General features: G+C 38.0%; 1 protein-coding gene across 1 annotated transcript in view; it reads left to right on the top strand.

The window, feature by feature from the left end:
- The window catches only part of gpr155a (G protein-coupled receptor 155a), a 118097-nt gene that overhangs the window by 50409 nt on the left and 42074 nt on the right, over window positions 1-25614 (top strand). The window contains exons 5-6 of the mRNA XM_069935773.1: window positions 21835-22000; window positions 24902-25057. Of these exons, the coding sequence (XP_069791874.1) occupies window positions 21835-22000; window positions 24902-25057 (322 nt within the window). The remainder of the gene's footprint in view (window positions 1-21834; window positions 22001-24901; window positions 25058-25614) is intronic.

Genomic DNA, 25614 nt, shown 5'->3' with positions numbered 1-25614 from the left:
TACATCTCCTATCAGGTGCCTTAACTACGTAGTTGACTTCATTTACCTTTGACTCTACCTCATCCAGTCCTGAAAATTTTGCCCCAAGAGGATTTGAATTTGTTGGGAGCAGAGTTAACACTTTATCCCCTGGTTTAAAAATTCTCATTCTCTTTTTAAAAAAAAAATCATACCAGACTTTCACTTTATCTTGAGCTGTTTTCAAATTCTCTTCAGCTATTTTAAAGACTTTGCAAATGATTTATAAACTTTGAAACATAATCTAACAAATTCAACTGCATATCCTTATTAACCCATTGCTCCTTCAACAACATTAAAGGTCCTCGAACTTGATGTCCAAATACCAACTCAAAAGGACAAATACCTAATGATTCTTGTACAGATTCCTTTACCGCAAACAAGAGCAAATGGACACCTTCACCTCAGTCTTTCTCATTCTCACAACAGGTCCTCATCATGGTTTTTAAGGTCAAATGAAACCTCTCCAAGTACCCGTGAGATTCTGGATGATATGCAGATGAGGTGATCAAATTCATGTCATCTGTGGCAGACATCGCTGAACTCTAAAACACTGTCTAATATGAGTGACTGGGCAGCCCCAGTACCTCGAAGGATTTTTACTGTCATCTGTGGTAACCCTTCCTCTAACGAAACCTTACCCTTTGACACAAAATGTTTGAGTTCCTTCCTAATTTTACCAGCATCTCAAGAACCTTTTTTTTCATTTGAATACAGGCATCTGGTCCTATCTCCTTTTCTTTCTTTTTCTTTAGCGCAGGACAATTTGCTATTACGTGACCAGGTTTCTTACCATAGTGGCAAAGTGGACCTGAAGGTTTTTCTTTTTCTTACTTCCCTTCTTCTTTACTCATTGCACTACTTCCCCATTTTTTTTCTAATTTATTGGATATTCCTCATTACCCTTTTGGAAAGGTCTACTGGGTACAAATCCTGCCAAATTTACAGTCCCTTTTCATCTAAATATGGTTTTGTGTGTTTAGGAACACACCTTTTAATTTCTTCCACAAACACCAACTCTTTCAGTCTGTTATAATCACCATTAATCTCTTTTGATGTGCACCATCAATCAAAGTACACAGCTTTGTCATTTGCAAAATCCCTATAAGACTGTGTCTCAAATTCCTGAATTTTTGTCTTCAAGCTTCTGGAACCAATTCATAAGCCTTAAGCGCAGCGTGCTTTACAGAATCATAATCAACAGCTCGTTGAATTGTAAGGCAAGCCTCCTGAGCTTTAATCACACTCTGAAACATGGTTTCTTGCGATTTCAGGCTCTCAGCAACTTTCTCAAAATGCTGAAAGTATTTATCAATATCAGCTTCATCAAACTGAGGAACTAATTTCACCTCCCTACTAGTCATAAAACTCTCATGAGGACCATGAGATGGATCTCCTCCTTCTCTTCTATTTCTTTCAAACTCCCTTTGTTTTTCTGCTTCCTCAGCTCAACGTTCTTCGAACTCTAGTTCCACCTTCTTTTGTTCTCTCTCAAACGGTCTCTGCCTTTCGGCTTCCTCTCTTTTTTTCTCTGCTTCTTCCTTTTGCCTTTCACCTTCTTCCATTTTTCTTTTCTCCTTTCCCCTGAATTCTTTCTAACTCATGCTGCACTTGGTCTTTCTCTCTCTCTCTCTCTCTCTCTCAATTCTATTTTTTTCTCACTACATCTGTCCTAGCTATAACTGCTGCTCAAGAGATTTGCTCTCAGGAAATTGTTTTAACTCCATACTTTTATATCGTTCTCAGCTATAATTCTCTGGATCTCAAATTTTTTCATTGATGGTTTTATCCCCACAAGTTCCAACTTTTGGGCAATAGTCACTGTCTCACTCCTTTTTGCCCCTGCAAATCTGCAGAGGTTGGTGATGCCAAAAACGTATCGATATCCATTGCTGCTGATTCCACACACACCAGCCTTTTAATTGGCTTTCAAAAAGGAATTTAACCAAACAAATTGAAAATTAATTGATCAATAAGCTCCAATTTTGGTTATTATTCTGAACAATCCTCCAATTTGTTATGACATAGACCAGCAGCAATAGAAATTCACCAAGACAATAGTATCTTTAAAACAACATATTTTATTAATAACTATTAAGAACATAGAATCTTAATTAACTTAACCCCAACTATGCACAAATGTATATGTGTGTGTATGGTTTACAATTCTGTAAAGTCCAATTCAAAGTTCAGTCTTAGAAATCTTGCATTGAAATTCAGTGTCTTTAAACTGATGTTTAAAAGTAATTATGGAGTAGAGAGGCACCAAGTCATCAATTTTCTCAAAACTCACAAATTCTTGTCAAGTTGCTACCAGATAATTATTTCTTCATACGAAAGATTTTTCCACAATTCCCCTCTCTTGCAAGAAGAACGCGATTTATACTATGCTTTCACAAACCCAGACAAGGGCTAAATGAAATAACTATCAGAATGGTTAGGATCCAACTGCAAGAATGATCTTCCTTTCTTTTACCCAAATATGGATCAGTCAGTGGTGACTATTACAATAGTCACATCAGCACTGCTCTCTCTCTTGACAAAGAGAAACAGTCAAAGTGGCCATCCTCTCCGAAGCCACTCCAATTTTGTGTCCAGATGATTCTCTGATACTTAAAATGTTTTTTACAAGGGTCTGAATCACATGACCGGCTTAAGCAATACTAACTCTGTTAGTTTCATTTTCCCAGGTGTCTTCTTTAGACAACATCCATTGCTTCAGACTTTCAATGGAACAATCAATCCTGGTTTTATGATTGCTCTAACTCCAGACAAGTTGTCTCCAGTATGTGTGTTATCTGCGTGTCTCTTTCCCATTTCCAAACCCACAAAGTAACTTTAAATATATATATATATATATATACACACACACACATATATATATATATATATAGACATATATATACACACACATATATATATATATATACACACACATATATATATACACACATATATATACACACATATATATACACACATATATATACACACATATATATACACACACATATATACACACACATATATACACACACATATATACACACACATATATATATATATACACACACATATATATATATATACATATATATACACATACATATACACATACATATATATATATACATATATATATATACACACACATATATATATATACACACACATATATATATATACACACACACACACACATATATATATATATATAGACACACACACACTCACACACACACATAAACCTAAAGATTAATAAAAACATGTCTGTAACAGTTATGACCTTATTAATCAATTTATTTCTCATGGAATGGGACATCCAGAAATCCTTAAAGGCACAGCTTTAGTTTAAGTTCCGCTATTCAAAATGTTTACAGCTATTCTCATAGGATCTCACTGAAATGATGGAGACTATTTCATCTCTAATTTAACCTCAATTCTTTAAAAGAACTGCCCATTTTACACTAAAATAACAGATTTTCCTTTCAAAAAAAATCTGCAAATCAATTTTTCAAGAATGTTCAAGTCTTTTGCAAATTTATTCTGAATCCTATTCCGCTAAGCTTGCAGGAATGTTGTTGTTGGCCACAGCAACCTTTTTTCTAAAGCATTCCCATTTTCTGTCTTGTTCCCCAGACAGTTCATTTTACATCCACCATCTCTACTTGCTGCATTGAAAAACCGTGCAAATTTCAGAAACCTTTTGTTTAGATCTTGCTACACCTTGTATCATATGGGTAATTCTGGCATCCTCTAAAACCCCTTGTCATTCCTTATGATGTGGAGCTTGGAATTTTACACAATCCTCCACCAGCCATTGAGATGGAAGGTATTGTTGATAGTGTTATCATATGGCACTTACTCTTCAATCATTACCTGTTCATCTAATTTGACTTTCATCAATATCTCTTTACTCCAGACCTCATCACAGCCTTGATCCAAATGTGGAAAGCCAAATTCTTGAGGGCAGTGATCAGCAGCCTTGAAACTGAAGCAGCCTAATCATCTGAAGAATATTTCAGCTAGACGCCAAATTGTGGAGATTCGCAAACAGAATGGAGAACTGACTGTTAACCAGGAAGAGATAAATCAATCTTTCCAAAATTTTTATACATCCATATATAGTACAGAATCCCCTCAAGACCTTAGTAATATGTTTAATTTTTTAGAACATTTGAAACTCCCAAAAGTATTACCTCAAGATAACTTAGAATTAAGTAAACCCATTACAGATTCGGAGATCAATAATACTATTTTCTCACTGAACTCGGGGAAAGCACCAGGTCCTGATGGATATTCTGTGGAATTTTATAAAGCTTTTTCTTCTACTCTCTCTCCCTGGCTGATTAAGATGTTTGATGAATCTATCACATTGGGTAAACTACCACAATCATTTTACAGAGCTACGATTTCTCTAATCTTGAAAAAAAATAAAGACCCGACCGAATGTTCTTCTTATAGACCTATTTCTTTGTTGAATGTTGATTCTAAGATCTTCTCTAAAATTCTAGCGACAAGGCTAGAGAAGATATTACCATATATTATCTCTGAAGACCAGACTGGATTCATTAAAAATCGTTATTCCTCCTTTAATATTAGAAGATCGATGAATATTATTTACACTCCTTCACATAAGTCTTCAGAATGTGTTATTTCACTAGATGCTGAGAAGGCCTTCGATAGAGTAGAATGGCCTTATTTATTTACAGTTCTTGAAAAATTTAATTTTAGTCCGATATTTATATCTTGGATTAAACTTCTTTATAATTCCCCAGTTGCCTCGGTTTTTACTAATACCCAAAGATCGCCATATTTTCGATTATTTCGGGGCACCAGGCAAGAGTGCCCCCTTAGCCCTTTATTATTTAACTTAGCTTTAGAACCTTTGGCAATTGCTATCAGAGAAGCACCCAATATTACTGGTATTATTCGTTGCAGGGATATTCATAAAGTATCACTATATGCAGATGATTTATTGTTATATATTTCCAATCCTGAAAATTCTATTCCTGCAGTTTTATCTTTATTAGCCCAATTTAGTAATTTTTCGGGATATAAACTGAACTTAAATAAAAGTGAATTATTCCCTTTTAATGGATGGGTTCCTATTTATGATAGTTTGCCTTTTAAAATAGCTAGAGACCATTTTATATATTTAGGGATTAAGATTACTAAAAAACATAAAGATTTGTTTAGGACTAATTTTTTACCTCTATTGGACCTGATCGGCAGTTTACTTACCAATTGGTCACCATTATCCCTATCCATGATAGGCCGAATTAATGCTATTAAGATGATGATCTTACCTGAATTTTTATATATATTCCAAGCTATACCTATTTTTGTTCCTAAATCTTTTTTTGATAAGGTCGATTCTAAATTGTCCTCGTATATCTGGCAAAACAAGAATCCTAGATTGGGGAAAAAATATTTACAGAAATCTAAACTAGAGGGAGGGTTGGCATTACCCAACTTTAGAATTTATTACTGGGCAATTAATATTAGTTACTTAAGGTATTGGTTGAATTATTCAGAATTATCTCTAAATCCCCATTGGGTAAATTTAGAAATTAAACCGATACAAAATTTTTCAATTAGCTCTATTTTGGGAGCTGCTCTCCCTTTTACTCTTACTAAATTATATAAACAAATTGATAATCCAATGGCTAAACATACACTACGTATATGGTTTCAATTCCGGAGATTTTTTGGCCTAAGTCATTTTATCTTGGAAACTCCTATTGTACTAAATTTCCTTTTTCATCCCTCTCTAATTGATCAAGCTTATTTACTCTGGAAAGTTAAAGGTATAACATGCTTTTCAGATTTATTCTTGGATAACTCTTTCATGTCATTTGAACAATTATCCATGAAATATGATTTACCTCGATCTCATTTCTTTCGATATTTGCAGATTAGGAGTTTCTTAGTTTCGACTTTACCCTCTTTTCCCAATCGGGAGACTACGACTGTTTTAGAGGATATACTATATTCAAAATTCCCTCCAAAACGTGTGATATCTAAATTATATAATATAATTACAAAAATAAATTCTGGGACTTTTGAAAAGTTTAAAAATGATTGGGAAAGAGAACTCAACCTTCATATTTCCAATGAAAATTGGAATAAAATTCTGCGACTGGTAAACTCTTCTTCTCTATGTGCAAAACATTCACTAATACAGTTTAAAGTTGTTCATAGAGCTCATATGTCTAAAGATAAACTCCATCGCTTTTATTCTCATATCGATCCTATATGTGATAAATGTCAATTGGAAATAGCTTCCCTTACACATATGTTTTGGTCCTGTCCCTCTTTACAGAATTATTGGAAGGAAATTTTTTCCATTATATCTACTGTTTTGAATATTGATTTACAACCACATCCCATTACTGCAATTTTTGGATTACCTATGATAGATTTGACTTATTTATCTCTTCCTGCGGATCGTATGATTGCTTTTCTTACACTAATGGCTAGAAGATCTATACTATTGAATTGGAAAGAGGTTAATCCTCCCACTGTTTTCCAATGGTTTACCCAAACTATACTATGTTTAAATTTAGAGAAAATTAGAAACTCTGTCTATGAATCCCCTTCTAAGTTTGAGTTAACCTGGCGACCATTTATTCAATATTTTCATTTGTGGTGAGTTGATCTGGCTCTGTTTTCTTTCTATGATTATGTATGATAATTGGGCTGTAAGATGAGATCGGAGTGATCGGCGTGGTTTAGCTATATCTGTAGGTTTTTTTTTAAAGTTTTTTTTAATTCAGATTTGTTTTTTCTTCTTTTTTGGGGTTTTTTTTCTCTTTTTTCATATATTGTTATTAATTATATCTTTTTTTTTAGAGATAGTTCACACCCTAAACTGATCTAAAAACTTTTTTTAATGATATATTTTTATTCTGTAATATTATTGTTTAATATCTCTGTATTAATTCATTACTTACTATGTATTTTTTATATCTCTTTGAACTGTATGTGTTTATAAATTATAATAATAATAAAAAGATTGAAAAAGAAAGAAACTGAAGCAGCATAAAGGTGCTCCGGGAAAATTAAAATTTATGGCATCTGGTACAAAACTGCGGTTTCTTGCAGTCTTAGGTGGTGCATTTCACATCTCATGCAGTGATGCATGCTGACAGGATACATTCAGCGGCACATCCACAGTTTACAAGGCAGTAGTTTGGAAGAAAGCATGGAATGAAAACATTGGAGAGTGTAAAAGTCTCTGATTTCTGTGATCACATGAGGAACAAATGTTGTATTTAGATTTATGAAAATATGGACATGACAAATCTGATCAAACTCTAATTGGGTCCCGACTTGAACAGAGTAAGATAAATGTGGTTGTTGGAGATCAAATGATCCCAGCCCCAATATGTTATTGCAAGAGTATCCAGAACAGTTTGTTAGACCAGACCATTTTCTACTGCTTTGTCAAGGAGTTCCTTTCCATATGAAATCAAATTGGAGATGTGTCCTGATGATTGTACAATGCTCAGTTTCATTGGTAACTCCTCAAGAAATGAGCTATTAACAAGATAATAGTGAGGTATAGGGTGATACAACAACTATCTCCAACAGGAGAGTCTAATCATTATGACATTCAATGACACTGCCATCACCAAGTCTCCCACTATCAACATCCTGAGAGTCAGTAATGAGCAGATCCTCAACTGGTGCAGTCTAATATTATAGCTACCAGAGCTGCAGAACGAGCATCCTATTCCAACTGAATAATCTCCTGACTCTCCAATGCTCCATCCACCAGGTACAAGCCAGGTGTGTGATTGAACACTCTTGATTTTCTTGGATGAATTTAGTTTCAACAATACTCAGGAAGCTTGACATCCTCCAGGGTAAAGCATTGTCAGCCCAATGGCTGTAGCGTACCATTGTGTTGGCATTGGAGTATCCAGGGGGATTCACGAGCCTGATCCCCAGAATGAAAGGGTTATCACACAAGAACTGTACTCGCAGGAATTTTGAAAAATGGCGGGGGGGGGGGGGGGGGGGGGCGTGGGGGGCAGACGAAATCTCATTGAAACCTACTGAACACTGAAAATCCTGAACGTGGAGAGGTTGTTTCCTGTAGTGAGGCAGCTGGGACCAGAGAGCAGCACCTCAGAAAGCAAAAACATCCCTTTAGAACAGAAATGAGGAGGAATTTATTTTTCCAAAGGGTGGTGAATCTGTGGAATTCATTGCCATGTTTGGTTGTGGAGGTCAAGGTCATTGGGTATATTTTAGACTGAGAGAGATGGATTTTTGATTAGGAAGGGAATCAAGGGTAACAAGGAGAAATTAATGAATGGTGGAGCAGATATGATGGGCCAAATAGTCTAGTTCCAGTCTAATGTCTTATGGTAATACTGTTCACTTCATGTTAAATTGCCATGTATATTTTACACCGGTTTCTTTTCTGGAAATGGCTTTAAAATGAGAATGTTTTTTTCCCCCCAAACACAGAAACGATATTTTCTGCAATCAACTCTGGCACAATGAAAGCAACTATTGGCAGAATCATAAATATTCATTGACCACCTGCATTTATTTGAGGGGTCATGCTGCTCAGTATTTCCTTTTCAATGAAACCTCTTGGTTAAGTAATCAAAGTGCCTACAGTCACAGCCCATCAATCTTCTACCCTCTCAACTTTAACCATTTAATCATCCAAAAAAACATACAAAAAGCAGCACTTTAAATTTCAACAAAATTTAAGGGATTCAACAATGCAAAATATTTCAAATTGTAGAGTATGAAAACATATTAATATTGAACTGAGATATATATTGGCATCTTTCCACAGATGATGCTTGATCTTCTAAATGTTTATTGCATTTTTGGTTTTTGCTTCATATTTTTTATCGGAAAATATTGCTCATTGAAGTATTTTCCTCGCAGAAATGCCAGACCTTGGAATCGTTCTGCTTATCTCTCCGATAATATTTCTATTTGTGGATTTATTTACTGTTCATCTTTTTGTTTGTCTCCTCCCTCTGTACTTAACTGGAATTATCCTCCAGTATTCCCTCAAACTGGTAGGCCTTTGAGCATAAAGAACAATTTTTAGTATATCCATGAATGATGCCTGGCTTTCTGACTAGTTCATCTTGAGTGTTGCTGTCTGATATATCTGCCTCATTTCACTGCTGAGGCAAATAAACAAATAAAAATGTTTTTGTTACCTCTGCAAGGATCTTGGAAAAACTAATTTAAAAAATCATTGCTTTCCTGCTGCTGCTGTCTTGAAATATGCTTCACAAACTTAAATACCATTTGATTCCCAAGTGTTATTTGAATTATTAGAGTGAGTGCTTTGGAATAACCTCTCATTGCTTGTGCATTTGAGTTCTGCTCTTGTTTTAATTTCGAATTTCCAGCATCCATATTACTTGCATTTTGTAAATTTGAGCAAAAGCGGTCACTTATAACATAGGGCATGTAGCTAGTAATTTGACACAATTCTGAGAGAAAGACTAAATAATTTTAAATCATGTTGGCTGAATGATAAACATTTTCTGGAACACATTTAAGTTTGTTGTTGAAATTTTATCCGAGGTCTTTTGACCTTGGCAGAAAGAAGCTGTTAGTGTTGCTTGCAGAAATCCCAAATAACTCATCACAGTGTGTTATAGGCCACAGATTGAAGAACTTAGTCTTTATAGCATTTCATAAAATGTGTGAACATTCCAAGAAATCATTTAATAATTTATGTCAACAATACAAGTTGCACGTGCATAATATTTTTGACATTGAACAGTCCCAGAAATAGAACTGGACAAAAGTAATGCTGAGCCAAAGATAGACACAAGCTTAGAAGTAAGAAAGATGCTTAATAGAAAGGAATTCCAGAAAGTGGACCAGATACTATTATATTACCTGCAGCCAATGGGTAAAGGGGAATGCACAAGAAGTTTAAAAAACTTCAAGAGCAAGCTCTTATGGATGCCTTGGCATTGAGCTCTGGAATACACTCTCCAAACATCATCTTCTGCTCCTTTTAAGATACTCCATTAAACCTATCCAGTCCTAAAATATCATCTACAGCATTTAGAAGAGTACTAAATTTTGCTTTCTATATTGTTGATGAAATGTTGTTGTCAGATTGACTACGTTAAAGATGTTCAGTATACGCTTCAGCCAGATGCAAGGATTATTCTGCACAAATATCATTCTATTCTTCTCACATTTAATGTCAGAGTACATACATACTGAGATTCTTTTTTTTTGCAGGCAAGGCAGAATGACCACGTATTGGTCATGCAAAAAAATGTACACAGCATATAACAGATAATAAATGCAAACGGATAAAAAATGTAAACAAGACAGAGAAAATTTAAAAAATCAATAAAGTGCACAAATAAGAGGCCGAAAATGAGCCCCTAATTGAATTTGTTGATGAAGGTTATGATGGTGGAGGGGTTGCAGCTGTTCCTGAACCTGGTGGTGTGAGTCTTGTGGCACCTACACCTCTTTCCTGATGAGAGCAGCAAGAACAGTGTGTGTGCTGGGTGATATGGATCTTTGATGATTGCTGCTGCTCTCCCTGTAGATATTTTATTTAAAATTTTTAACCATACATGCATTCAAATATATTTAAAAAACAGATATAATATATTGAGTATTAAATACATGATGATAATACCCCAACACCCCCATCCCCCACCCCCTACAGACCTAAGAAAAGTGCGTACATAGTAAAATGTTAGAATAGAAAAAAGGGAAAGAAAAGGAATGAGAACGGACGCCGAAAGTGTTAAAAATCCATCTAGTCTAAAATTCATATCTAGTTCATCATTAATGGGGTTCCACGCAGGTCTTAGAGGCTAAGAAGAACATTTAGAAATAAAAAAATTTAATGCTCTTTTGTAGATGCAGGCACCAAATTTTTTAAAATTGTATGTCATTTTCTCTAGGGGAACACAACTGTTTGTTTCCCCATTCCATCGTTCCAAACTTAGGTGTGAATCAAATTTCCAAGCAACTACTAATGCAATTTTAACAAATTCTATTTTGCATCTAGTTAATTTCAATTTAGGTCTGATCCCTATAATGTTATCTAATAAAAATAATTTTGGATTTTGTGGAAATTGGCTTCTTTAATTTGATTGAAAAAACATTCCTAATACCAGGCAAAAAGGACTTACTTTATCACAAGATCATGTTGAATGTTAAAAAAAAGTTCCCACCTCTTCACCACATCTAAAACACTGAGCTGATTTCAATTTATTTAATTTCTGTGGTGTGAGGTATAACTGATGTTTAAAAAAAAAATCAGATTTCTGAATCCCTGGTTTAGGGGTCCCCACTTGAAGTAAATGATAAATTGCCGAGATAGATTCCTTTGTATTTCCCTTTCTTATTAGAGTCCCTATATCACTACACTTTGGTAAATACATTGTTGGACCCAGCTTATCACTTAAATATGCTCTGATTTGAAAATAGCAAAATATCGTATTATTAAGAGCACCACATTTATTTTTTAAGTTGTTCAAATGACATCAATTGTCCTAGCTTATAACAGTCTTCAATATATCTGATCCATTACGAGACAAAATTTCAAAAAATTGATTATCTAATGTACAAAGTATGAGGCTGTTATGAGTCGGAGTTTTAGGAGACAAATTACTCTTTATTCCAATTTCTGTATTTGTATTATGTCAAATTTTAATCAAATGTTTCCACAGAAGAGTTTCTCTTTCAGTAGTCATTAATTTTGCATCCCATTCATATATAAAGTCCTCTGCTTTTCTCTCTCCTATTTTATCTAATCTTATTTTTACTCAAGGAGATTTTTCCCCCTCTACAAAGAAAAATGTAAGAAATTTTATTTGGGCTGCTTGATAATAATTTTTAAAATTGGACAGCTGTAAACCTCCCAATGACTCTGCAATTCAATTTATATAAATTTTGTAATTTTATTATCCATACAAACTCCCAAATATTTTATCCACTTTGTTGCCCATTTAAACTGAGTATTTCTTTGGAAAATGGTATGTTGCAAGAAGCCTAATTTCACTCTTATCCCAATTTATTTTATAACCTGAAACTGTACCATTGAATGCAGCTTTTGTAATGAATTTGTTGGTTCTGTCAAATATAGCCTGTAGATGTTCTTGATAGTGGGGAGAGTTTTGCCTGTGATGTCCAGGGCTGTATCCACTCCCTTTTGGAGGGCTTTGTACTCAGGGTATTGGTGTCCCTATACCACACTGTGATGTAGCCGGGCAGAACACTTTCCACTACACATTTGAGAAATTTACCAGGGTTTGTCGTGTCATACCAAATCTCTGCAAACTCCTGAGGAAGTAGAGGTGCTGACATGCTTTCAACACAATGCCAATAGTGTGTTGGTTCCAGGAAAGGTCCTCTGAGATAGTGACTCCCAAGATCTCCCAAGAATTTGCTCACCCTCTGCACCTCTGATCCCCAGTGTTCACTGGATTGTATACATCTGGCTTTCCCTTTCTGAAGTCAAAAATTAGCTCCTCAGTTTTGGTGACTTTGAGTGCAAGGTTGTTTTTGGTGCATCATTCAGACAAATTTTCAATTTCCCCTTTGCCTGCTGACTCATCACCTTTCTTTATACAACCCACTTCTGTAGTATTGTCAGCAAATTTGTAGATGGTGTTATTATCGTACTGAACCACACAGTTGTAGGTGTAAAGTGAGTAGAGCAGGGAACTAAGAATGTAGCTCTGTGGTGTTCTGGTACCGATGGAGATTGTGGAGGAGATGTTCTTACCAATCCTCACTGATTGTGGTCTGGAGGTGAGGAAATCAAGGATCTAATTACACAGTGGGGTATTGAGTCCCAGGTCTTGGAGTTTGCTGATCAGTTTTGAGAGGATGGTGATGTTAAATGCTGAACTGTAGTCGATAAAGAGCATCCTGATAAATGCGTCTTTACTGTCCAGGAATTCCAGGGTTTTGTGTGGAGTCGATGAGATGGAATCCACTGTTGACCTGTTGCTACAATAGGTGAACTGGAACGTATCCATTGTCACCACTCAGACAGGAGCTGATATGCTTCAACACCAGCTTTTCAAAACACTTCATCACTGTTGATGTAAGAACTACTGGTCGATAGTCATTAAGGCAGGTTACTATGTTCTTCTTGGGCATTGGTACGATTGACCCCTGTTTGAAACAGGTGGGTACCATGCTGAGCATTTCCATCAACTCCTACAATGTTCTACCACTCACCTTCACTGTGAACTATGACTTCTGGGGGATTGTTGAAGGGAACCTAGAGCAGAGGCTTGGATTAATTGTTATTGTCATAATTCCCCATAAATGAACCATACCTTTTGTAAAGAAAACTCTTCAAATGCTGGAAATGTGAAATAAAACAGGAAGCACTGAAAATATTCAGCAGGTAAGACTGAATAAAATGGATGAAAGATCATTGATATCTCTCACATTCACACACACACACACACACACACACACACACACACACACTCTTATTCAAAATGAATTTTGTGTATTTAAGACAAATGTTGTAATTCAATTAACATCCTGTGGTGATAACCTGATGGCTTTGTGTATTTCAGTTGAGGCTTTGTACAGAAATACATATCCAGAATATCTTCAGTATATTTACCTGCTGGCTCCTATCTCTCTGCTACTGTTAAACCCAATTGGTTTTATCTTCTGTGAAATTCAGAAATGGAAGCAAGATGTGAACTTACAACAAAGCAAACTGAAGACTGTTGCAATGGTATTGTTCCAGGTTTTTAAAAACCCAATTGTTTTTATGGTCATTATTGGAATTTTTGGGAATTTTATCTTTGAACAAAAGATCCCAGCAATGATTGGAGAATTTCTGGATGGTCTGGCAAGTTCTTTCAGCGGTTCAGCTCTTTTTTATCTTGGACTTACAATGGTGGGACAGATCACAAAGCTGCAAAAAAGTTCAGTTCTTGCAATTATTCTCCTGATTACAGCCAAACTGTAAGTAGATAAACCTTGTCATTTGATACTAATTACAGATCACTGTTAGTCTGGTAAACTTGAATTTTCCATGCTGGGCTGTAAGTGATTGATGCTGCTTCTAATATCAGCATCCTTGTGTAAATGTGGAAAAAAATTCTCAGCCACTCTTCCCTATTTTGCAATCTGCAGTATTGGCTTAATCCTGAAGATTTAATTTGGTAAAAGTCTATTTGCATGCTACTGACCAAAAGCTAGGTACTGAACATGATGGAAAGGGGGTGAAAACTTTCATGCGACCCAAGTTTCTGGCTTTATGTTCCAATAATACATATGTAGCAAACTGAGGTATTTGGTTTAATATTTACCATGAGAATAGTTAAGGCAAAGAAAGATGGAACATATGTTTTGGTTAAGATGAATTGAACAATAGATTGAGGTTCATTGACATGAAGGAGGGTCAATAGTTGGATGCTCGAGGTAATTTGCAGAATAACAATGAACTGAAATGAAACGTAGAAGTATGGGTCCAGAAATTATGTCAAATTAGAGAAAATAGCAAAAAGAATTTGTATAGGTAGGCAATTAGACTGGTAATTGACTGATGAACAAGTGTGTGAGAGAGAAGTTATGAAAGGAGACCAGTGGATCTGGGCTACTCTATTGGCATATGTTCCAGCATCTCATGCTAATCAAGTCTGTGTGAAATAATTTGAAATGTGCAAAGTATAATTAATTGAAGTCTATGATAATTTGTGCTTGCGGTAACTTTAATCCTCTTTCATTCTTGTGATGTTATTTTGTACACTGCTTTTCTCTTGTGTATGTCTATTTCCCTTATCCCATTTCTGCTCCACACTCCTTTCTTTCTTGCATGTTTATGTTTGCAGGAAAGCATCCTATCATAATGGCACTGGTTTTTTGCTCTGCCTTGTGCATTCATACCATTTTTACATCCTCTAGCCCATTGCCTTGAATGCATGCGCGCACACACAGACACACACATAGGCAAACATACACGTACACACACGTACCCACACACACTTACCCACACAGACGCACACGCATATACGTGCGCGCACCTACACCCTCACACACCTTACCTTTCTCTATTTACTCATTTTCTCTCTCCATGCTCATTCCACACTCTTCACTTTATCTTTTGCTTCCATTTGCTCTCCTCTCTCTCTCTCTCTCTCATTCTCCATACTCTTGCACTCTACACTCCCTCTTGTTCTTTCTCTTTTCATGCTCTCATGCTACAGCTCTTCACATTTCACTCATTCTCCCTCTCCACTCTTTCTCTTGGTCTCCACTCTCTTTTGTTTTTCAAACTCCCTCTCCATGTTCCACCACTTGCTCTCCGTATCCTCTCTTTTTTTCTTTCTCCCCATGGTCTTCTCTTATTTCAGCAACCACTCTCCTTACATCAATTTCCCCTGAAAACTGCAGGAGATTCACCTGTCCTTTTACCTCTTCCCTTCCTATCATCCAGTGGCTTAAATAGGCCTTACACGCGAAGCAACAATTTTACTGGCACTCCTTATAATCTGATTCGGTGTTCACAATGTGATCTCTTTGACTTTTGGAGATCCCAACACCAGTTGAGTGACAACTCTGTGGAACATCTTCTTTCGGTTCTCATGTGTATCTCTGAGCTTCTGTTGCCTGATACTTTAATTCTGCATTCTATTCTCAGTCGACCTCTCTGACTGTGCACTAATCTAACAAGGGTCCATCATAAGCTTGAAGAACAACACTTCATCTCGGTCCTAGCATTGCAGTCTTCTGGACTCGGTACTGAATTTTGTAACTTCAGGTAGTTGGTCTTCTCTCTTTGCGTCAAAACTCACCAATTCTGCTGTCAGTCATCCAACTATAATGATGCCTCATTACTTTCTCCATAAATATCATTTCATATCAGATTTTTTCTGGCCATTCAACATGTAATTTGGTGGCCTCATCCCTAGGCAGCGGCCTCATCCCTAGGCAGCGGCCTCGTCCCTAGGCAGCGGCCTCGTCCCTAGGCAGGGGCCTCATCCCTAGGCAGGGGCCTCATCCCTAGGCAGGGGCCGCATCCCTAGGCAGGGGCCGCATCCCTAGGCAGGGGCCGCATCCCTAGGCAGGGGCCGCATCCCTAGGCAGGGGCCGCATCCCTAGGCAGGGGCCGCATCCCTAGGCAGGGGCCGCATCCCTAGGCAGGGGCCGCATCCCTAGGCAGGGGCCGCATCCCTAGGCAGGGGCCGCATCCCTAGGCAGGGGCCGCATCCCTAGGCAGGGGCCGCATCCCTAGGCAGGGGCCGCATCCCTAGGCAGGGGCCGCATCCCTAGGCAGGGGCCGCATCCCTAGGCAGGGGCCGCATCCCTAGGCAGGGGCCGCATCCCTAGGCAGGGGCCGCATCCCTAGGCAGTGGTCTATCTCGCATTTTACACTGCTCTTCAGGATCTTGTCCAGTGAATACACACATCTCATATTCCACCAAACTGCTTTATCAAAGTCCTCTACTGCCTCTAGGATCTGTGAATGCAGATTTCCAGTCATTTTGATTGTGTACTTTCCTTCATATACACAGTAAATGGGAGGATACCTTGCTAACCATACACTTGGTTGGATTGATTTTGTTTTGCCATGATTTTTCTCCATTTGATAATTCCATGGGTATAATTCTGCACTGTACATATTCCTTTCTTATGGAACATCAAGCCAATATTTGTTTATCTGTAAAATGCAATACTTCAGATATAAAATTTTAGAACATTGATGAAGTCCCTCAGGTTTTTTGTTTAAAAGCAAATGAGCCCAGTGAAATTCCAATCAGAAAAAACCCTTTAGTCATTAAAATTTGTATTGGCTAATACCTTTATTAATCTAGTCCTGAAGCAGGATTTTTTTTCTCAAACCTGCCACATTTATTTAATTCTATGGCGTTTTACTTTTCTGACCAGTCTTTCCTTGGCATTTGGAACCACTTTGTTAAAACCCATTTGAGTCACATCATATGCGCTTCATTCATAGATCTGAACAGGTTCATCAAAAACGCCCTTGATAGATCCGTTCTGATATTACCTGTTTAACCTACTTGTCGAAGTAATAGCTGATTTCTGTGCTTCCGAATTTGTTCCAAATGGTGTAAATCCAAATGGTTTGGACATGCATAAATACAATATTAGGTGATTTATTCACTGATAAAAATTCCTTACCCCTTGATAATTCCCTTCTGTTCATCTCAAACAATGTGTCACACCCCTTCATTACAATGCCTGTGCCAAATTCTTTTTATGGGAACAGATGCAAAGTCTTCATTAACAACCATACCAGCATCTCCCTGTTCCACACAAAGTTGCTATTGCTCATGAGCCTATTATGTATTTATGAATCATCTTTTGTTTTGCACCCAGAGGTTTTCCAGTATATTTGGTCTTCAATGACCATGGAGTCTATAATACATTTCTTGTTTCTGGTTGTCCTTTTTGTTCAAGTTTATTATCCTTAATCACTGATATAACATCCCTCTTTGCCCCTGCGAACCAACCTGAACTCGAGCTACATTTCCCGGCCCACTATTTTTTATGCTCTCATTTGTTTTGTTCGATAATGTTCCTGTGAAGTACTTTGGGGCATTATTTTTTTGGTACATTAGCACTGTTCATCAGCTTTATATGGAGTAGAAGTGCTGTAAGGAACATACTGTTAACTGTGAGGAAATACCTTTGTCGTCTTTCTTTCTCAGTCTCTTCTGCCACGTATTTCACATTTTGCTTTCTTTTTCTGAATCAAAGTGCAGGCTTCTCTTCTTACATCAAGCTCATTTAAATTCTCTTAGTCGTGCTTTTTCCCTTTGTCCTCATCACGTGGTTCCCCTTTATTTGTTCCTTCTTTTCCTCTTTTGTGGCCTTTCTCTCAACTTCGAAGCCAATTACTACATTTTCTCTCCTGTCATATCCCTTCTTGCACACTTTACTTTGCACCCATGGATTCTATTTTCTTGCTCTAAATCATTGTCTCTCTGCTCTGTTCTCGTCCTGACCCACTTCTGGTTTTCCCTTCTATAAGTTTTGATACCTACCTGCCCTTCTACTCACTGCTTTTCTGTGCATCAATTGCCTTTTCCCTTTGTTTGTGCACCTTCATTTTCGTCAGTGTTTGTTTTTACATTTCCACTTCTAATCTAGAGTTCAGTGTTCTTCTGTTCCTGCCCTTCAATCCTCCTTGCGTTCTTCCTTCCTCTTTGACTGTTTCTTGCCTGAGTGCCTTCTACATTGTCATGCCAATATTATGGAGTTATTGATCTGTGTGTCATTTTTTCTCACCTTGCACTTAACTCTTTTCCTTTAAACAGTGCTGCCCTTAAACATTCTTGTTCTATCAGTCAGCGCAACCATTTTTTTTTGCACTGATGCTTTATGCCATGTTCCTTTAAAATTATCACGATCTTTTTTGCATGCTCCAGCCCTTACATAATATATTCACTGACATATTTTCATTCTTGGTCAAATAGTTATTACCTTTATCTGTGAAATCGTACATACATGTACTGAAAAGTAACTTTCAATTGGATATGAAAGTAATATTGTTCTTCTGTTGCCTCCTTCCCCATCCTGACTCGGCAAGAGATATCTGGTTCTGATATGTAACGTGCTTTTCACTCGTGGCCCTCATTTTCTTCATTAAAACCTTAGTTTAAAATCAAATGGCAATTTTCAAAATTCAGTGCCCTACCATTTACCATGTATGTCTTTTCTTGGTTTGTCCTTCCAAAATGCAACACGTCACACTTGTCTGCATTAAATTCCATCTGCCATTTTTCAACCCACTTTACCAGCCGGTCCAGATTCCACTGCAAGCTTTGAAAACCTTCTTCGCTGACCACAACACTCCAAACTTACTGATCCAGTTTACCACATGATCATCCAGATCATTGATATAGATGACAAACGACAATAGTTCCATCATGATCCCTGAGGTACACCACTAGTCACAAGCTTCCAGTCTGAGAAGCAATCATCCACCACTACTCTCTGGCTTCTCCTGTCCAGCCATTGTCGAATCCAGTTCACCTCTTCACCATGAACCTTCCTGACTGGTCTCCCATGTAGGATCTTGTCAAAGGCCTTACTAAAGTCCATGTAGACAACATCCACAGTCCTTCCTTCATCATCTTTCCTGGTAACCTCCTTGAAAATCTTTATAAGATTGGTTAAACATGACCTATCATGCACAAAATCATGTTGACTATCCCTTATCATTTTTTTTCTATCCAATCTCTTAAAACACATTCCAATAATTTAACTACTACTGACATCAGGCTCAACGGCTGTAATTTTCAGGGTTACTTTTGGAGACTTTTTTAAACAATGGAACAACGTGAGCTACCCTCCAATCCTCTGGCCCCACACCCATGGCTAAGGTGCCCCTGCAGTTACTACACTAGCCTTTCTCAAGGTCCAAGAGAATATCTTGTCAGACCTTGGGGATTCATTGCTTTAAGACAGCAAGCACCTACTCTTTAATCGGAATAGATCCCATGACTCCACGGCTTGTTTTCCTTACTTCTCACAAATCTGTGCCCGTTTCCTGAGGGAATACTGATGGGGGGGGGGGAAATTTAAGATCTCCCCCAACTCTTTTAACTCCATACAAAGTCAATCACTCCTATACTATCCTTTTGCTCTTAATATACCTGTAGAAACCCTTAGGATTTTCCTTCGCATTGTCTGCCAAAGCAACTTCAGGTCTCCTTTTAGCCTTCCTGATTTCTTTCTAGAGGGACTTCTTGCATTTTATTATATTCTTCAAGTACCTCATTTTCTCCCTGTTGCCTATACCAGTTATTCACCTCTCTCTTCTACGAACCAGATCCCCAATATCCCTCGAAAACCAAGGTTCCCTGTGCCTTCTAACCTGCCTTTTATCCTGACAGGAACATACAAACTCTGTATTCTCAAATTTTCACCTTTGAAGGCCCTCCCTTTACCTCATACATCCTTGCCCGAAAACAAATTATCCCAATCTACGTATTCTGGTTCCTTCTCATTTCCTTAAAATTGGCCTTTCTCCAATTTAGAAACTCAACCCAAGACCCAGACCTATCCTTCTCCATAATTAACTTGAAACTAATGGCATTGTGATCACTGGACCCAAAATGTTTCCCGACACATACCTCTGTCACCTCTCCTGTCTCATTCCCTAATAGAAGATCAAGTATTGGACTCTCTCTAGTTGGTACCTCCATTCAAATATACCCTGCTTTACAGAACTAGAGTGTTCCGATGGAATCAATTGTAAGCCGAAATGGCGTAAAGCGAAGAAGCGATTACAATTGATTTCTATAGGAAAAATTTGTTGGAGCAGGTCCCACCCTCTCTGGAAGTGTTCCCTCTTACACCATGTCTTCAGCCACATTGAGCTGCATTATCCTCCTATTTCTAACCTCACTAGCATGTTGCATTGGTAGCAGTCCTGAGATCACAACCCTGGAGGTCCTGTTCTTCAACTTAGGCCTAACTTCCTGAACTCTCCCTGCAGAACTTCCACCCCATATCATTGCTCCCTACATGGACCACAACATTTGGCTGCTCACCCTCCCTCCTGAGAATGCAATGATCTTGATCTGAGATATCTCAGATCCTGGCAGGGAGGCAACATACCATCTGGGATACTTCATCTCTTCCAGAGAACCTCTTATCTGTCCCCCAACAATGGAATTCTCTATCATTGCAGCTCATCTCTTCTCATCCCTTTCGTGCTTAGCCACAAGCCAGAGACCTTGTCCCTGGTAGGTTGTTCCCCTCAAAAGTATCCAAAATGATATATTATTGAGGGGAACGGCCACAGGGTTGCCCTGCACTACCTGCATGTTTCCCTTTTCCTCTCCTGACTACCACCCACCTCCCCTCCCCCTGCCTGCTAGGTGTGATAGTGTCCCTGAAACTTCTGTCTATCACCCCCCTCAGCCTTCTGAATGATCCGGAGTTCATCCAACTCCTTAATGTGGCTTGTCAGGAGCTGCAGCTGGATGCACTTCTCGCAGTTGAAGTAGTCAGGTATACCGCTGGCTTCCCTGGCGATCTACTTTCTGCAAGAAGAGTATTCCCCTGCATGGCTGCCATTCCCACTGTTTATGACTGAAGGGGGGAAAAAAGCTCTCCACCTTCCTGCAAAGATTATAAAGTGATCACTCTCGAGACTAACATTAGAAATAAATAAATTTTTCACAATATTTAAAAAATACCAAATTTCTCGGTTTTTCACTTGAATGGAAAATCCTCGTTACGCAATCTCTTCCAAGACGATAATGTCTCTTTCTCCTTTATTCTGATAACGTTTATGCTGTTTACTCTCCATGATTTTAATGTCCACAAATGGCATATTTCGAACTGCAAAGTATAGTGAACTATTCATTTCCTCTGCAAACATGTAAAAATGCTTTTCTTTGGCTCCATCAATTGCATCTTATCCTTACCCCTCCCCTGATCTGTCCATCAGGAGATAGCTAGGAATGATGTCTGAAACACTGGGTTTCTGCCGTTCCACAAATAAAATGCGTATAACGTTTCATAGAAATTCATATTAATCGCATCTTATGATAAATTTATATCGAAATTAGCGCAATAGTATTGCAGCGCCAATAACCCGGGTTCCAATCGGGTGCAGTCCTTCACTAGTTTGTCCGTTCTGCCCATGTAAATGGGTTTTCCCCAGTTGCTCTGGTTTCCTTCCACTCTCCAAAAATGTATGGGGTTTGTGGGCTGGAAGGGTTTGTTGCCATGCTGTATGCCTAAATCTTTTCTTAAAATCTCTAGTGTGTGGTCAGTGATGAGGTACGATATCAATAATAACAAAATATTTGTTTTTAACTATCATAGATTGGTACTTCCTCTCATTAGCCGTGAAATGGTGGAATTGCTAACCAATGGCAACACTGAGGCTAACTACACCAGTCTGTCAAATTTTGCTTTCTTGTATGGTGTTTTCCCGACCGCACCAAGTGTAGCTATTTATGCAAGTCAATACAGTATGGAAATTGAAATTGTAAGTATGTGGATAATCACTCTCGCGTTAATTTTAAACTAGAATGCAGCAGGTTTTAAATAGCACAAATATTTTTACCATTTATTTTGGAACTTGTATTCTTAATTACATCACTCAACTTTATTGACAGACACATACCAAGTAACTTAAGCCTCAGTAAAGTTTAATAAAATGTAAGCTTTCCATGCAAAATAATGGATTCTCCTCCTACTGACTGTCTTGGGTAAACTTATACCTCTCATTTTGTTCATTTTAGATTGGTCACAGTGTTTGAGCTACCGAAAGAAAATAGACACACACACCAAGAGCAGTTCAGTTTATACAAATGTTTATTACTAATTCAAAAGCTGATTTCACACTACAATATGCAAGCCCTTCCCAACTATACTTATCAACGCTTGGACTGGTCCCAACTGCCGAAGCGAGGCAACGACTGCACACTTGTAGTAGGTTGTCAGGGCGCTGGTAGCAGCTTCTCCACCTCCCCCGACCGGGACGTTGCTCGGACTCTGGCTGTACTTCCTTCTTGACAAGGGGTGTTCCCACCCCTCGGAGAATCTAAACTTCAGCAGCAGGACCACAGGCTTATATACCCCAAAAACAATTAATCATGCGCCTACTCCTTCTAATATTTGTCAGTCAAAATCAAAACTGAACATTACATTCTACAATTTAGAAGATTAATTATTATGGAACCAGGATGTTATAATTTCCTGGTTTATCTCGTAGATACAAAGACTTATTAAAACTTCTCGAGCAAGACAGGTTGTGACCAATTCGTCAATTTCAGAGTGTTGCATTTGACAATTGCTTTCCCTGGGCCTCACAGTGGAATTCCATTTCAAAGTGTATCTTCAGATAAGTCCCCATGGCTGAGTTTAATTACATCTGCTAGTTCTGAAAGTAAGGTGACCTGCGTGTGGACCCAGTGTCGTCAGTTCCACATAAGCAACAAGCATCTGGGTATATGGTTTTAATCCTCCATTACACTGACCTATAATGAACAACAAAACTTTGGAGGGTGCAAGGGCTATAAATTACTTATCTGCCAAAGGCACATGCAGAGTTCTTGAGAAAACCTAAATATTTAGCAAGGCTTCCTCTGAATGTTAACCCAGCATTTCTCGGGATCAAATTGTAGCTAATGTATATGACAAGAACATCTGAAGCTTTTCACAGTGTCAACATCCCTGAGTGGAAACCCAAAAAATTATTCTTGAGTATGAATGAATCCAATATCTTTTGTTCCATTAATATCCAGAAGGATACTGATGGTGTTGAGTGCCTCGTTGCTGAAGGAATTGGAACAATCTTGGAACCCTAGTTATTCAGACAAAAGATTATATAAGTAGCTTATTTTCCATCCAAGTTCTGTAACTCTGCAGCAATATTTAAATTCCCATTTTTCTCATTGCAAGCACATCTATTTTCTCATTTTCCTTTTCATCTGTTTCAGCAGCTGGATAAACAAATATGCACAAGCTATGGATTTTCAATACAATTTAATTTGGCCAAGGATTTTCTCTATTTCCATCAGAACATAAAGTCATTCTGCAACAACAATCAGTTGCTTGTCCTTTTTTTGTTAAAGTATACACTCCCTTATTTGTTAATATGGAGATAAAGTACAGTTTGTTAGTGAGCTGATCAGAAACACATGGTGCAGAAAAGGGTCTGCAGCCCACTATGCTGGCTATCAAGTACCTCTCCACACATTTTCCTCCATTCAAATCACAGCTTTTGAGACTGCCTACTTAAATTCTATAAGTGTCTGTGACTCTGTCATGTTCTCAGGCTGTGTTTTCCCTCATTCCAACTTCCAACAGAGTGGGTAATTAATTTTACTCAAATCTCCTACTCTTTACCTGAAAATCATTTCCTCTGATTGTAAACACCTCTGTTAAGTGGAAACGTTTATCACTGTCTATCCATGGCCCTCAATTTTGGATACTGCAGTCAGGTTCCCCTCAGCTCCCTCTCCTCCAAGAGAAACAAATCCAGCCTCTCCTTGCTCCTGAACTACTCCATCCCAGTTAATATCCTGGTGGTGAATCTCCTCTGCGCATTTTCCCACTGTGTTCACATCCTTCCCATAGTATGGTGACCAGAATGGTCCAGCTGTAACCCAACTAATGTTTTATATGGTCGTATAGATAACTTCCCTACACGTAAATTGTAAGTCCCTGCTAATGAACGCAAGTGACATCTTAATCACATTATCTCCCTCTATTGCCACCGTCACATACTTTTGGATGTAACCAACATACCTATATTCTTTCATGCTTCCTGTCCTGTGGTCATACCATTAATTGTGAAAATTCTAACCTTATTACTGCTTCAGAAATGTATTATCTCACATTTTTTAAGGACTAAATTCCAAAAGTCTTCCAATTGAAAAAACAAATATGACACTCTGCCTCCTAATCCAATTTGCCAAATTGCCTTGGACATCATGGGCTAGTTTACAATGCGGAACTTTGTCAAAGGCCTTACTGAAGTCCGTGTGGGTTACATCAACCACACTTTTCTCAACAACAAACTTAATTACCGCTTCAAAAACTGCAGCTGAATTTGTCAAACAAGATTTCCTTTGGAAAAGCTGAGCTGACTTTCTTTGATATGGGGATTTCGTTCTGGAAGAATTCTCAGATAGCCAGCCTTGAAGTAATCTCAGTGCTTGTTCCTACACATAAGGTACACTGATAAAATTGAGAAGCATTTTGTTTTTCCCTTCTAACCTTGCTGGAAGAGGATTGTCAAACAATTGAATATTTAATTGGAAGTGCCAGCTTTGTGTGCAATGAAGAAACTCCTACCTATCTAACCATAACAATGAAATAGTATGCTATTTTCTACTTTAAGTTTGATCTTATAAAAGTAAATGAAATTTATTTTTTGCAGGTATCTCCAGGGATGGTAATAAATACATTTGTATCTGCTCCCATCATGTATGTGTCTGCATGGCTTTTAACAGTTTCATCCATGCAAGCAGAGGTTCTGCAATCTGCAATTCAAGACGCCAGCTTTGACCTGAGCATAGTCACCCTTGTTTTTCTGGTTGGTATCATTAAAAATTTGCCTTTGGCATGACTTTCTATCATTATTAATAGGACATCAGGTCTTTATGACAGATTTTGCATGGTGATCATGTTCAATGTATATTTTATGCAATTTAAATTGATGCTAGATTTTATGCCTCATCATTTCTGAATTACTGTAAAATGCTGTTTTTTTTTTTACATCGGGAGCTGGTGTCCAAGATGGTGATACCCATGCATGGTAGTCCAGACCATGAAGAGTGTAGGTTCTGCGAGATCGCCAGACCAGGACAGTGCATCCAAAGAAGAAGAACAATCTCCTGCTGAGAGTGAGAAGACCCTGCAGGAGAGGAGACCACAGAAGTGGACCAGAGAGGGGCTCGATGGTTGAAGGACCCACACCAGGACCGTTGGAGAGTGGCTTTTGGGAATCAGATATCGGAAGAAGGACACCCGAGGGTGCCAATGGCATCAATAGTTTTCTAATAATATCAGGGGTTCTGAACCAGGTGTGAAAGGTGGCAACTTGAATGTCTGGAGCTCAGGTTCACCACTGGGACAGGAGCCATGTGGCTA

The sequence above is a fragment of the Narcine bancroftii genome, chromosome 4 (genome assembly GCF_036971445.1).
Source record: "Narcine bancroftii isolate sNarBan1 chromosome 4, sNarBan1.hap1, whole genome shotgun sequence".
In the NCBI taxonomy this organism is placed as follows: Eukaryota; Metazoa; Chordata; class Chondrichthyes; order Torpediniformes; family Narcinidae; genus Narcine; species Narcine bancroftii.
This window is presented reverse-complemented; position numbering and strand designations above follow the sequence as displayed.